Here is a 15,526-nt window from a genome sequence, read left to right as displayed (position 1 = left end):
TAGTAATTATGTTTATGAGATGTTAGGATTACCATCATATGGTTCGTTACTTTCAAACATGGATTACATTTTCGGGAATGATGAAGAAGGTTGTATGTTTGAGTGGAAGAAACAGTGTAACACCCGTAGATTCAGGCTAGTAAATTTAGAGACAATAAACGTCAAAAATGACTTTTTTTTATAGAAGATTATTTAGAATAAATAATATCAACCAAGTTATATTATATGTCACAAGGGTTCCGTACATATAAAGAACGCTGAAATTCGAGTTATAACGAAGAAGTTATGACTCGTCGAAGTTTTTGCGACAAAACCGGCACGGCTTCGCGTAATGTAAAAAGTGGATTTTTGATAAATTACGTTTTATCCTTAGCGATCTAAATCAAAGTCTTAGTAATTGATAGTGTGTATAAAAATAACATCCAAATCTGACTTCGTATGAGTAAGTTATGATTTTTCTAAGATTTAGCATAGCAGTATGCAGCCCGGAATTCAAATCTTAGATCAGCCAATTTTTAGCCGACACAACCTAAACAAGAATCGAAGATCTCGTTAATAGGATCTCAACGATAAAAAAAGCGGATGAAAAAGGATGTTAGATGACAAAGTTATGAATTTTTAACGGACTTTACATGTCCAATCCTGTTAAAATTTTAACTATATTATAAAGCATATTGAACTTTTCTAGAAATTTAAGAGGTACATGTTTGATAACTTAATATACAAATTTTTTATGCACAAATCACTCATCTTTTTATGAACAAAAATAATTATGGTAAAGAATAATCAACGAAAATATTTAAGGAAGGAAACATCAATTAAATTTTGTTTCTTTTTAACATATATATAAAATTGTATTAAAAAGTCAACCATCAAAATTGTAGAAGTGGACCAAAAAGTAAAAAAAGCTAAGATATGTTATCGTTTCACATTCTTGTCACTTGATTCACCACACTTCACGATTCCACGTTCTTTTAACATATTTCAACTTCGGTTTTAATCTTTTAGTTTATTTTTCTTTTTTTATTCATCTTTGAAATCGATGCTTCGTAGGAAGGATTTCTTGTAGATTTTGAAGGGTGTTTTTGGTCTTAGTGGTGAAATTATCACATAATGATTGGTCTCTATATCATTGATTTTATATTAATTGTTTCTATCATGACTAAACATTCTTTTTATTCATGATTTTCCATATATCTACAAATGAAAAAATTGTGCATTTTTATTCTTGAATTTCTATATATCTTTGTATATATTAAATTTGTATATGGTAGGCATATTCTCTTCTCTTGAAAGAATTTTATAGAAAACATGAAGTGGATTTTTAATAAACTGCATGAGGATTAAAACAATGGATATTATCTATTATCTTCTCCAAAGTATTATTGGAGAGCTATTAAATGTCATTATCTATTATCTGCCACCAATCATGGTACTCGAACCACAATATCTCTTCTCAATCTGCTACCAATCACGGTACTCGAACCATGACATCACCTCTCGATCTGCTACCAATCATGGTACCCGAACCATGACATCACCTCTCGATCTGCTACCAATCATGGTACCCGAAACATGACATCATCTCTCGATCTGCTACCAATCATGGTACTCGAACCATGACATCACCTCTCGATCTGCTACCAATCATGGTACTCGAACCATGACATCACCTCTCGATCTGCTACCAATCATGGTACTCGAACCATGACATCACCTCTCGATCTGCTACTTAGAACCTCTGGAATACTCCCTGCATCGAGTATGGGTCCTTTGCTTTCAGTAGTACGGGCCCATACTACCTGCCACATCTACCCATACTCTCTACACAGACCACCCCAGATTCCCTAAGTAGCTGCTCAACCTTCCCATCACCAATCTCAACACGCGTGCTCGCTCCCCAGCAAAATGCTCTACTCTGTCAGCGTACTCATCTGACTAAGGCCACTTCCTAGGCTCTTCCTAGGTTCTTACAGTTCACCGCCATCAGCTACTGAGAAACTCATCATGATGCCAGTCATCTACCTCCTGAATATCGTCACATTCACTCGGTAGCTGACTCCCATCATTGGAAGTTCCACAAAGCACGAAGCAAGCAACATTCGGGCGTCGAATAACATATATAGCCCGCTCTAGATGATAACTCCCTAGCTCTACTCGTACTCAAAAGATATCACCAAACTCTGTAACTCTACCCCCGTGGGTATCTGGCTACTCTCTCGGTAAGCTCCACCAATGCTCATCTAGGTATCTCTCCTAGATTACTTCCACCCTACTTAAATCCCTCTCTACAAGGATTCCCGTAGGATACTCCTACTCAACACATACTCGAAAGCGCATCACAGATAACAACAACTCCTAGGCTAAGGCATCACAAATCAGGCCACTCTAGTCCTAATATATAAAATACCTAGCATATCTCTAGCATGCATAATATCTCAAAAAACATAAAGTAAGGGTATTTTGGAAAATCACCGTTCGGGCTCTGGCTGATTGTACACACTGCTCTTTCTCGTTTTCTCTTAAAAACTCTTGCTCGTTTTTAGAAAAATCATTTACTTTGAAAATTTTCCTCCATTCCTCAATTTGAGTCCAGATACACCCGAAGGTGCATCCGAATCCCTCAAACCAAGGCTCTGATACCAACTTGTAACACCGTAAATTTCAAAATAATTTTTCTTTTGAAAACGTATAATTCACAATACATATTTCACAAAAACATCATTTATTAAAATCACAAAACATAACTCCATGTTTAATTAAATGGTAATCCAGGATCCTCCTAACTCTTTCTCTAGTGTGTGTACAATCAAGTCGGCGTCGTCCCGCGATCCTGAGAAGAAACCTGAAACACATAACACATAACACGGTAAGCACGAAGCTTAGTGAGTTCCCCAAAATATCACATACAACACATAATAGCCACTCGAGGCTATAACTCTGTTTGACCCTCTGGTCAGTGTGTCTCAGTGGGACCCTCCAGTCCCATAACTCTGTGGACCCTCTGGTCCTAACTCCGTGGACCTTCCGGTCCTAACTCTGTAACTCTGAAACATACATTGCATAAATCACATAGAAATAATGCAGTGTATCACATCAGATAAATAGCATACAAAATACTCTGTCACATAACTCAAATTACCACTCTAGGTAAAGTATAGTGAGAAGATCACCTCAGGTAACTCGGTAATCTCGAACTCGGTAAAATCTGGTCTAGCCTCCGCCTAATCACATGGAATAAGCACTCTAATCAACACAAGTCTCAAGGCTAGACTATACCCTCTCTTAGCACTCTCAGAAGGGTAAAAGACCATTTTACCCCTTTCATGGCTCAAATACCCTAAAGTTTACCAAACCCTAAAAGTCAACTCTCCGGGTTACGCTGCGCCTACTAAACATGCACGTTGGGCGTACCCGACATCTTCACAGAAACGCGGTACGCGACCCCTTATGCCGCGCGTACTGGGATTACGCCCCGCGTAACTCCCAGTTTCAGACTCCTAAGCTCTTGAGGTCTTAAACAGTTAAGACACATGTCCAACTTCTAGATTTGACCATTTCTAAGCCTCCTAATCCATAAAGTTGGTAACTTTAAGCCTTTGCATGGCTGTAAAAGTCACTAACACTCATAATATACTACTTCCAACCTTAGAAAGCTCATAACTCAAGCATGATCTCATAACAACGACCAAGTTGGGATTTTTATGGATCTATAACTCAAATATCACTGAAATGGGACAGATCTAGGTCCATGGAGTCCATTACACTCATAAAGTCTCCACCTTTGGGACTTTTAACCCTAGAAATGGTCCATGCAACATCAAACCAAATAAAGAGGAAATTATTGAACTTTATACCTCTAGATGCAGCTCCTTCCTCTGAAGATCTCAGATCCAAACTTGCACTTCAAGCTCTAGCCTCCACAAGCTCCTCTCCTTCTTTTTCACTAACACATCAAGGCACTTTTAGCTCCAAAACCCTCATACTCAAGCTAAGGACGATGGAAGGCTTTCTTAGGGTTTCACTCTCTGATATGGAGGCTGAGAAATGAGCCTTAGCATCCCTTATATAGTGCACAAGCCAAATATTAGGGTTTGCATCTGGGCTCGCTACGCCCAGCGTACCCAGGCGAGTCTGCATCCAAATTAAGTGCATGAGTACGTGCAGCGTACTCCCCAGTACGCCCAGCGTACTCATTTGCTACAAGAACCCACTCAAGGGACCAATCTTGACAACTTGACAAAAGGGAAGGGTTTAATAGCTTTACCTGAATCTCGGGATGTTACAATTCTCCCCCACTAGAACCAGACTTCGCCCTCGAAGTCTCATGCTGAAAACAACTCCGGATGCTGCTCCCGCATCTCCGACTCCGGCTCCCAAGCCAGCTCGGACCCCTCCAATGCTACCACTGGACCTGCACCAGAGGCATCTCCTTGCTTCTCAGAACCTTGACCTTTCGGTCCAAGATCGCGATCGGTCTCTCAGCATAATTTAGACTCGCGTCCACTTGGATATCCTCCAAAGGGCACCACTGCCGTCTCATCGGCTATACACTTCCTCAGCTGAGACACGTGGAAGGTATCATGGATCTGGCTCAGCTCGGCAGGTAGCTCCAAACGATATGCTATCATGCCCACCCTCGCGGTCACCATAAACGGTCCAATGTACTGGGGCCCAAACGATATGCTACCATGCCCGCAATATTATTCTTTAAAATGAATACTCTGATTTTCAAATAAGCATAAATAAAATTTTTAAAATGACTGTGAGTTTGGGGATGTCACAGATGGTATTAGAGCATTAGTTTAAGCGAACTAGGAATTGTAGGGAATTCTAGACTTAAACTTAGAATGTTAAGCGATGATTGTGAGATGAGTGTCTTCTATATTTTAGACACAAGCACTAGCTTATTTTCGGATGATGCCTAGATTGCTTTTTATGTGCTAAATGATTTATATGTTATTATTTGATCGGATCTATGGTCTATTGCCAACCGGATATGGAAATTTTATGTGTTCAAATTTCTAAACGATTAATTATGGTATTAGAACTAATATGTAACTTTTCGAAAAGATAAGGAGATTTATATGTCTATCGTAAATAGAGCTTTCCTATCTAAATTCTCGTCACTGCAAACTGAACATCTGATTTGGTGAATAGATCGACATGGTGGGAACTCGAAGAGGATTTGGATATGCTAATGGAAATGCTAACGCTAATCAAAGGCCTGTAATTGAGCGTGCACCAGAAGTAGCAGTTGCACCCGAGCCAATCACTATGGCAGGAGTACAAATAATGATTCAAATGATGTTGGATCGTAAGAAGGAAGTCATGGTGTCTACTTCAACAAAATAGGGATGAACCTATTGTGCCTGTTGAATAGCCTGAACTGGATGAAGGTCAGTCAGAAGAAGGAAACTATAGTAGAACCGTTGGCCAAGATGAACCGCCAGTGGTTAGGAGAAATAACCAAGACGAAGGGATTGAAAGAAATGGATGCAAGTACAAAGACTTGATGACTTGAAAACCATCAACTTTTACTGGGAAAGAAGATCCAATCGGAGTTATGGACGGGATCTCTGAAATGGAGCTAGCTTTTATAACGTGTGGTTGCAAGGGCAAGCTACTAACCAACTTTACAGTACGTCAGTTTAGGGGTGGCACTGTCCGCTGGGGGAACACCTTGGGATAGAACATAATCCCCAATGAGCCACTACAAGTGACATGGGCAGAGTTCTTGGTCCACTTTAAACGCAAGTTCTGCTCAGCCCAAAACATGCTAGAACTAGAAAACCAGTTTCTGACATTGAATAATGGAAACATGTCCATTGACGAGTATACCGATGCTTTCATGGATAAGATGGAGTTTTCTTTGTGCATCGTCCCTGACGAACTAACGAAAGTCGATAAGTGTACGAAGGGACTACCATGGGAATATGTTGTGCCAGTACGCCAGACACCTACTCTTGAGGCAGCTATCTGGGGTGCTAAGCCTGTTGAGGAGATGATCAAGAGTAGATCCGCCAACAAGGTCGAAGTTGGCGAGAAGAGAAAGTTTGAAGGATCTTCAAGGTCCAACAAGAAGAGAAAATTCTCGAAGTCTGGTTCGAAGAAGTTTGGAGAAGGAGGAGGTGAAGCACGATGGTGCGATAAGTGCAAGAATAAACACTTTGGAAAATGTGGCGATGAGGTGACATGTTTCAAGTGTGGAATTTATTAAAATGGAAAAAAAAACCATAAAATGTCATCTTTAAAAGAAAATTTAAAATTTAAAATAACCACAAAATGACATGTGATAAAATGAATAAAAGTATGACATGTAACAAAAAAGATCTTTATTTATTAGAGTAGATTTTAGTTAATAAAAATATATACACCATCTATCTATCTCACCCCAACCACCTAACTCTCCCTATGAAAACCATTGCACCAACATAGCCGCCAACCGCAACCATTATCTTCGTCTTTATCAAGCCACCAACTCTGCTATAGTTCATGAAAGAGCAATTGGCAGTGTGGTGAATAAATTTAGGAGTGGGGTGAACCACAACAAAGAGCAAGAAACTCACATCTCCTCCCTTCTTTTCACCCTCTTCATCTCTTATGTCGGAGAATGAGAAGGTGCGAGAGTTTAATGATGGTGAGATGAGAAGGAAAGGCGGAGAAAGTTTCATTGGAGGGTGCAGTGGTAATGGTGGCAGAGAAAGAAAGCAGTCGTTGAATATATGTTTGAAGATGGAGATGCAGGAGGTTAGTAGTGGTGGTGGGAGAAGAAACGGAGGCGGCTGAAGAATGAGTGGAGACAAAGTTTTAGTTGTGGTGTCCTTCGATGGAGGTAGTCGCGAGAGAGAGATGTAGGCGGTTGTCGAAATGGAAGAGAGGTGTGAGTTGGCCTAGGCCTTGTAAATGAAGGAGGATGAAAGGAATGAGATTATTTTGTACACATTTAGACTCTTTAGTTTATTAACCCTACCCATTCTTTTTTTTTTTTTTTTTTTTTCAATTATAATGTTGTCTGGGTCTTTTAATTAACGTTCCCTTCTATAAGATTTACAAAAATAATTATAAATATAAATTCAACAAACATTTTTCCAAAACAGAAACTACTAAATCCAGAATAATTACGCTGTATTAGCTTGTACACCATGCTACAACGTTTGTACAAATACCCTTTAACCACTTCACTTCTCCTCTGAAACATACCCCAAAAAACTAAACTAAACTCCAAAAATCCATAATACGATTCCTTTATTTAAAGAAAAACAAAAATATAACAAACAAAATGGTGTCGCCTACAATTATTCATCATCATCATCATCAAATTTCATCCATCAAAAATTGAGTCACTCGATAGGATCTTGATTCCCCAAAGGTATAAAAGTTCTCGTGCTATGATGATTATTCGATCTCATTTTTGATATCTGTAAATCATTCACATCATTTCCTGCAACTTTTTGAGGGGGTTTCATCTTTCCATCGCCTGGTTTTGAAGGGGTTTTAGTTTTATGAGGGGGAAGAACATGTTGCAAGAATCGATTAATCATTTCATAACTTGTAAACGTAATCACAGCTGATGGAGTTGTTCTTAATAGATTTGTAGCACATCCCCTATAAAACCCAGCCACACCATCTTTTCGGAAAACTTTCTTCACACAATCCACCACACCCGCGTAATGATTTTCCGTATTCCGAACTTGCCCTTGCTCTTGTAGTCTTGATCGAATCACCTACACGACCCATAATTGTAATTTTAACAACCACATTATAGGGGCAATTTAGTCATTTCAAGATTAATGAGATAAGTGGAAGTGAAGTGAAGTCACCTCATGTGGGTAGGTCATTAAAGAGGCGAGTACTTTCGACATTGATGAGGCGATTGCGAGTTTCCCAGGGCTAAGTTCGTTAGTAGTTGTATGATCTGACAACTTGAAAAAACACAAGATCAGAATTACTTAAAGAACATGTACAACTTTTAATGCATGATGTACACACAACTCATAAAGCTATAATGAGAGAGATAAAGTCTTAATTACCCCTATCTGCCAAGTACAATTTTATCTTTTCATAGGCTGGAAACTGTATAGCGACATGACTTATGCCAGCAAGAGAGGGTAGAAGTCCACTGTCACAAATAATCATAAATTGGTTTAAAAAAAAAATGGTGGAAATAATATTTTTTAATGAGAGTACAACTTTGAAAGCATACCTGTACAACCCTCTAAAGCCTTCCTCATGAACGATTCGCCTCAAGGCTGAAGATATGCTTGTATAAGGAACTACACCCACTCTCATCCCTTGTGTCTAAATTAGAATACACAAAGAACGATTATTTTTTTTACTGATAATAGCAATGTACTTTATTTTTTATTTATAATAAAAGTATGATTTTATTAATTTAATATCGTTTACAAAAATAAAAGTAAAAAAGGAAAATACTTGGAGGCGTGTCTTTACGACCCACAAAGGGTTTGTGGTGATTGCAGTGGCGGCTCCAGCACCAGAAGCGGCTATCATGTTTGCCCCGAAAGTAAGGTGGCCCATGCCGTCTCCTTAAAATAGATGATTTGAAAATTAAATATAAAATAGAAAACAATAAAATAAAATAAAAGATTTATTTATTTATTGAAATGTATAAGATATTTTATATAGTAACCAACCATGTGAATCGAGAAGCTCTTTGAGTTGCCCATATACGGCGAAATAGACCTATATGAAAAAAAGAAAAAAATGTTCATGTCAACATATAATGAAAAAAGAAGCATTGTATTTTTCTAATTTGCATTGTCTAACATTAATTAATTCTTAACTAAAGTGAATTAGCTTTGATTATAATCAATACGTTTTATTTATATTTTATTTATTTAAAAATTTGACAAATAGATCACTAACTATAAAATATTTTCTATGTCAGTTTGTAGTTACAAATGTCGAAATTTTTGGAAAAACGAAAATACTTTCCAGGACAAAATAGTTTTTTTTTTTGGATTTAGTAATTTAGATCAATTTCATTATCTCATATATAAAATATATTAGATTACCCGAAATCTTTTCTAAATTTAAAATATTATAATAATCGTTACAGATTAGCCTTCTTAATTAACATATGCTATTTAACATACATTTACCAAACTTTAAATACATACACAACGTACCAAAATTTCACAGCAATTAAACAATTCTAAAACAAACGAAAGAACTTTATACTAAAACTCACAATAATGGAACAAAACTTCACAGTAATTACACAATTCTAAAACTTGATTACTACTTTTTCATATATAAAATTATAAAAACACAATAAAAAAAGGTGATTTTGGTTAAGTAATAGTAATACTCACAGCCCAATTTGGAAGTAATGCAGCCAATGTTGGAGAAAGTCCCCTATATAATCCCCTCAATCCTTCATTTCTTATAATGTTTTGGAAACTTGTCACAATAACACTCCCTAATATCAATTACAAAAAGAAGAGATATTAAAAGAAGCAATTCAATAGAAAATTTGTAACTTAAATTGGGGAAACAACTCAACAAGAATGCGATATATTAAGAGTTTAATAAAGTATAAACAATATGTTAACAAAATTATTAAAAGAGATGAAATTACCTTTATTTCGAGGCACATCAGGGAGGCCATAAACTTGCAGTCTTGTCTTGATCACATCTAATGGACTCATGAGAGTGGCAGCGATAGCACCTGTATTATAAAAATATATGATGTAACCATTATACCTAACACACCATGATATTTAAAGCGATTAATGGAAGAAAAATCTTTTTCACATGTAAATTTCATTCCAATATTACTGAAAAGTGAATTCTATTACTAAATTTATCAAATACAATGACATGGAGGAAGAACAGTGGTTTGTAAAGATTGCGACATGGGAAAATGACATTTGTAGAGTTTGATGAATACTTTCTAAATTTTAAAACCCTTTTCGATTGGATTTGAAGATGAGGTGTATAAAGATGGATTTGATTCAACAATGCTGAAATTGAAGTTCTAAATTTTGTTTCCTTGTTGGAAATAGTAAATGGAAGTGTGAAACCAAGCAATTAGAAAAACCCTAGATTTTTTTCACACGAAGAACTCAAATTGGGAATTGAACATTTAGATCTCAAATTGAATGAATCTATACCTGCAGAGGCACCGGAAACGGCATCGTAGATGATATCCTTACCGTTCCGTGGCTCCCCGACCGTCATACTCCAACAAGGAAGATCAAAATGAAGTTTCTTCTAAAACCCACAAGAACAAACTTGATTTTACTTGGGTTTTTTCGAAAATCACGAACACCCAACTGGAATTGAATCCAAATCTGGAACAAAACCCAGTATTTATATGAGTTCGATCTTGTGGAAGAGTAAAAGGAACATTAACGGGGACGTATTTGACACTTTTTGTTGAAGAAGAAGAGGCGAACGAGGACTCTTGTGGCCGTGTTTGGAGGGATCTTGATGCAAAGAATTAGTAAAAATTGATGCGTAATGCCATTACTCTCACTTTCTTTACATCTCAAATTGGAAAGTGGCGACTTTTATTTTGTCCAAACGCATCGAATTGCGTTTGTAAGCCTCCTGAAAAAACTATAACCTAAAATTGCTTGCCCTTTTGGGGTTATTTAATACTTGTTCTACCACATCTGAATTTGTATGGTCGAGTTCTCTCCTTTCAAACAAAGATTGATATGAAAGATGTTACTTGAAATTAATTATTTCGTTTTTAGTGATAAAAACAAGATATTTGTGAAAAAAAAAAAAATCTTTACCATGTATCAACATTTTCTTTATGATACTCATAAAAAGTATCACGTTTGTTTTGGTCATTTTTTTAAATGGCTATTATTGTAAAAATAAATAAATAACATGATTAGTTGCGAAAAAGAAAATGAATTTAATTTTAACAATACGAAAACCTTGATGTTGTTCTTTCTCATACAATACTATTTTGGGCCGGGACGAGAGAAAAAATAAGGCCTGTCAAAAATATAATTTTCATAAAAATCCATTACTCTATAAAAAAGAACTTCTAATAGTTTTATATGCAAAATCACTAGTATCATTATTACAACAAGCTAAATCCAGTTAAAAATACATGCAAATGAAAACTACATAACAAAATTGTTATTTATTGTCGTAGCTAACAAAATGAGGAATAAAATGATATTGGCGTATCACCTATTCACAAGCTATGATATAATACAAACAAATACAATAGAAAGTGCACTCTTTGTAGAGTTGGTTGTCCATTTGCCTAATTTAGACATTAACGAAGCCATTTCACAATTCATAATATTACATTTTCATTTATGTGATGAGTTATTTGACAATTAGTCATTTTTCAGTTATGTGATGAGTTATTTGACAATTCGGTCACTAAAAATAAGACCAATTCTAAATAAACATTAAAACCAAATTACATTTTCAGTTAAAAAAACAATTTATAACCCAACACGTATTAGGTTTCCATTAGACCTGACAATTCGTGTATTCGTGTCATGAAAACGTGTCAACTATGAATTTGACACGATACGATTACACAATGAAAAAATAAGTTTTATCTCAATTTTTAAGATGTATTCGTGTCGTGTCGTGTCTCTCACAGATTCGTGTCTTCGTGTCTGAAATTGTCAGGTCTAGTTTCCATTCACGTTAAAGATAAAGTTAATTAAATGTGTAGATTTTGTAATCCTAAATAAAGGTATATTCTAATTCCAAAACTCAAATTGAGTCCGATTACAAAATTTAAATTTCTTCCTGTTACAATCATAGGGATGAACAACCCTTAGAAAAAAAAATCACTCATATTTTTGGGATGGACAACCCCTAGAAACAAAAAACCATTCATATTTTTGGGATGGACAATACGAGTCAGGTTCCAAAATGAAGCCGATAAGTGAGGATTTTGCAAATGATTCAACCCTTAGAAACAAAAGTCATTCATTTCTTTTTGTTGGGACCTTAAGGATTGTTGCTTCCATAGAATGTTAAGAAAACAATCTAATTTCCCATTTTATATAATTTCCTTTTTTAATCGCTCCCATATTATTTTTCAATTTTTAACTCCTATGCGAGACATTTTTTTTCTTGAGTTATTGATCTTTATGTTGATGATCCAATTCTCCAAAGTGGAAAAATCCAGGTCATACAATACAACATATGATATTTTAGGGTCCATGAAGCTATTTTCTAAACCAATAAAGTTGATTAGATAATACCATATGTAACATATACTAAATTTTTTGGGCCCACATGAGAGATGGGCCCTGGGTGGTCTTCTATTTTGCCTACTATCTTGGTCGGGTTTGAACGGAAAATTATGACACCATAGATGGGGATAAACCAAAACTTAACAAAACATTAGATTGAATGTGAAAATTGATCGTAAGTTTAAAACAATAACATAAACTCAAAGCTTTACGAAGCTTAATTAAACCATTGTTGGGTTGACCTTCAAAATATTTTATACGTTTTTGGGAGCGTTGACACCTGTGATTATGTAGTACAGAAAGAATTCGTGGGAGAAGGCTAAGTCATTTGTTGGTTGTTTTAGTCTACTTCTTCGCCATTAATCTATCTATTCTAATAAAACAAACATAAATATGTCACATGTCCCCTTTCTATACACCTTTGTCACGTGACATCCTTTCATACACCCTTTATGATCTTATTATCGTCTGTACGACCTTAAGTTACTAGAATTCTTCCCCTTTTAAGTTGTAACCTATTTTCGATTTTTTTTTAGAATTACTATCAATTGCACTGGATTATTATTAGAGGTAACTGTTAAATGTGACTTGAGTATTTGGGGCAATTGAGTTCGGTGGAGCACTTAAAACTCAATGGATCACTTGGGGTTCATGGAGCATGTTACAAAGGAACGAATCATCTGAAAATGGAATGGATCATCTGACAAAGGAACGGATCAAGTGCCAAAGGAACGAATTATCTAAAAAGGGGTTTGGAGCAACACGGTCCAACATGTTGCGCCATGAGGATAGAAGTTGAGCCATCATGAAGGATGTTGCGCCATGAGAATTGAACTTGCACCGTTCTAAAGATGTTGGACCAAGTGAAGATGTTGAGCCAACATGGAGAAGTTACGCCATCAAGGAGAAGTTGCTCCACCTCTTGGGAGATGTTGCGCTATTAGGAAGGATGTTGCGTCATCCTTGTTTTTGGATGGGCCAACATCATTCATGTTGCGCCGTCTTGGTTCATTGACGAGCCATGATATCTTTGATGAGCCATGTATTCTATGAAGTCCTATATGATGCTTAGAAGTTGGTGATGCTTAAGGAATACACCATGATGGATATCGGACCATTAGTGTTGTAACACCTCAAAAATTTCAACAAATTTAAACTTTTCAAAATAACCTATTTACTAATAACAGTGTTTACAAGATCAATGTTTCTAAAACATTATTTAAAATCAGAGTCTACCAAGATCCAATTAGTAGTAAAACCAAGGATGTGTACGATCATGCCTTCGCCTCGCCACAATCATCTGAAGCACCTAAAACAATAAACTGAAACTATAAGCACAAAGCTTAGTGAGTTCCCCCAAACTACCACCATAAAAACAGATAACATATACTAAAAAACATGCTCAAATACTCATGCATGGCCCAATCAGCCTTAGGCTGGAATACCAGGCCTATCTACGATGGGCCCAGTCATCCTCGGGATGGAATACTCTCGTATCATAAGCATGTTGGTCCAGTAAACCATCGGGTTGGAATACCAAACATGTCAAGTCCAATCAACCATCGGGTTGGAATACCCTAGGTCGTTTGACTGATGCACAAAGCATTCTACTCTCACCATATACCATACACCCATGTTGGGTCCAATCAACCATCGAGTTGGAATACCCCAGGTCCAATCAACCATCAGGTTAGAATGCCAATATACAACGGGTTCAGTCATCCTCGAGATGGAATACCCTCGAGCCCAATTAACCATCAGGTCGGAATGCTCCCGGTCTGTTGGCTCACGTACATAGCAGTAAAACCTTAACCACTGACCAACATATAACCAGTCAACAGACAATCGTGTAGATCTACAAATCACTAAGCATAGCATCATCATATATATTATGATACCGATCTAACATATCACTACAAAATACCAACATGTGATAAACAAGGATAACAATCCAATGGGTCGGCCTTGGTGCCTTCGACCCAAAAGTATAGTGAGGAAAACTCACCTCAGACAACTGAAACCAATGGATAAAACTCTGACTGCAGATATGCTAAAATCCCCGCGCTATCAAATACCCAAAATTACCATAAAATAATAATTGAGTCCTGACTTACACTAAGAGTCCAAATTTAGGGTAATAGACCTTTTTACCCTTCCTCTAACTTGGCCCAAGGCCAAGGCCCAATCCAAATATCCTAAAGCCCATAATCCAAAATAAGCATCTAAGGCCCAAATATGACCTAATTTTCCAAATTGGATCCAATCCCTTTCATGGGCTTTTCCTAAGAAGTCCAACAAAATCTCAACAGTCCAACCCATGAATTCTGATGGCCCAAGACAACCAAGCCCACTCAAGCCCAAAACCAAGGCCTAAACAAGATAAACCCGTCCAGCTGAGTACGTAGGGCGTACCTATCATATACGCTCGACGTACTACATAAACGGCTTGTATGTGCAACGTACAAACTTGTATGCCCAACGTACTCACCAACATGGCCAACTTTTCCATTTCAGCTCTTAACCTAATAAGACTTCAATCTAAACTCATATCTGAATTTCCTAAGGTGGTTAATCACATAAAGTTGCCAAATTTATGTGCATGCATGGCTTAATGGGGCTCTAGAGCTCAAAAGAGCTTAATAAATGACTTAATACATGCATGAGACCAAAACCACCATAAAGTTTGCACCTTTATGCCCAAGGAACCCTTAATATGTCCAGGTCTAAAAGGCTAAGCTCCAAAAATGGCCTTAACTCCCAATCACCAACCAAAAGGACCAAAATGACCAAAACATGCCAAGGAGTAGATCTATGAAATGAAGTATCAAGGTTTGAACTTTATACCTGACAAACCACCAAAAGAAGATGATAAAGTTGGATCTCAAAGCCCTCCTCCAAAGAATCAGTATTCAAGTTTCTTCTTCTCTTACACAAACCACCACAAACACTCTTTCAAGCTCCAAAACTCACTCAAGGCACTCTAGGGTTTCAATATAGGCTAAAGGGGATGGAGGCTGGCCTAAAATGTACTAAGGAAGGATATAATGTTGCTTATAAAGGGGTAAAACCCCAAAATTAGGGTTTGATGTTGAAGGGAGCCCCACGTACCCCTTAGTATGTGTAACATCCCAAAAATACAGGCCAAAATTTTCGTTTTAAATACGTCATTATAAAACCAACAGTGTAATAAAACATTTGTAATATCATGTCATGACAAAACCAAAGTAGAAATAATCAAACATGTTATCATAAAACAATATCATAGTGTAATCCCAAAGATCTCATTTGCGGAAAACCATAGTGTGATGTGCTGCGAT

The 15,526-nt window shown here is 36.8% G+C and overlaps 1 protein-coding gene across 1 annotated transcript; it reads right to left on the bottom strand.

Moving 5' to 3' along the window:
- Positions 1 to 7,107: 7,107 nt before the first annotated feature.
- LOC145068737 (nicotinamide adenine dinucleotide transporter 1, chloroplastic-like) lies at positions 7,108 to 10,642 on the bottom strand. The gene is made up of 9 exons (XM_079015741.1): positions 10,140 to 10,642; positions 9,605 to 9,694; positions 9,339 to 9,445; positions 8,658 to 8,706; positions 8,437 to 8,549; positions 8,207 to 8,301; positions 8,034 to 8,122; positions 7,824 to 7,918; positions 7,108 to 7,727 (listed from the first exon to the last, which is right to left on the bottom strand). Exons 1-9 carry the CDS (start codon positions 10,204 to 10,206, stop codon positions 7,344 to 7,346), a joined length of 1,089 nt encoding a protein of 362 aa, XP_078871867.1. The 5' UTR covers positions 10,207 to 10,642; the 3' UTR covers positions 7,108 to 7,343.
- Between the last annotated feature and the right edge of the window lie 4,884 nt (positions 10,643 to 15,526).

This window comes from Lactuca serriola, chromosome 8, assembly GCF_051521515.1.
Source record: "Lactuca serriola cultivar US96UC23 chromosome 8, Lser_US96UC23_V15, whole genome shotgun sequence".
NCBI classification, from domain to species: domain Eukaryota; kingdom Viridiplantae; phylum Streptophyta; class Magnoliopsida; order Asterales; family Asteraceae; genus Lactuca; species Lactuca serriola.
This window is presented reverse-complemented; position numbering and strand designations above follow the sequence as displayed.

Coding starts and splice junctions, on each gene's coding strand:
- LOC145068737 (XM_079015741.1), bottom strand. CDS start 10,206: ATGACGGTCGGGGAGCCACGGAACGGTAAGGATATCATCTACGATGCC. Junction 8,707..9,338: donor CATTACTTCCAAATTGGGCT/GTGAGTATTACT, acceptor TTTTTCATATAG/GTCTATTTCGCCGTATATGG. Junction 7,919..8,033: donor ATTGTACTTGGCAGATAGGG/GTAATTAAGACT, acceptor TCAAGTTGTCAG/ATCATACAACTACTAACGAA.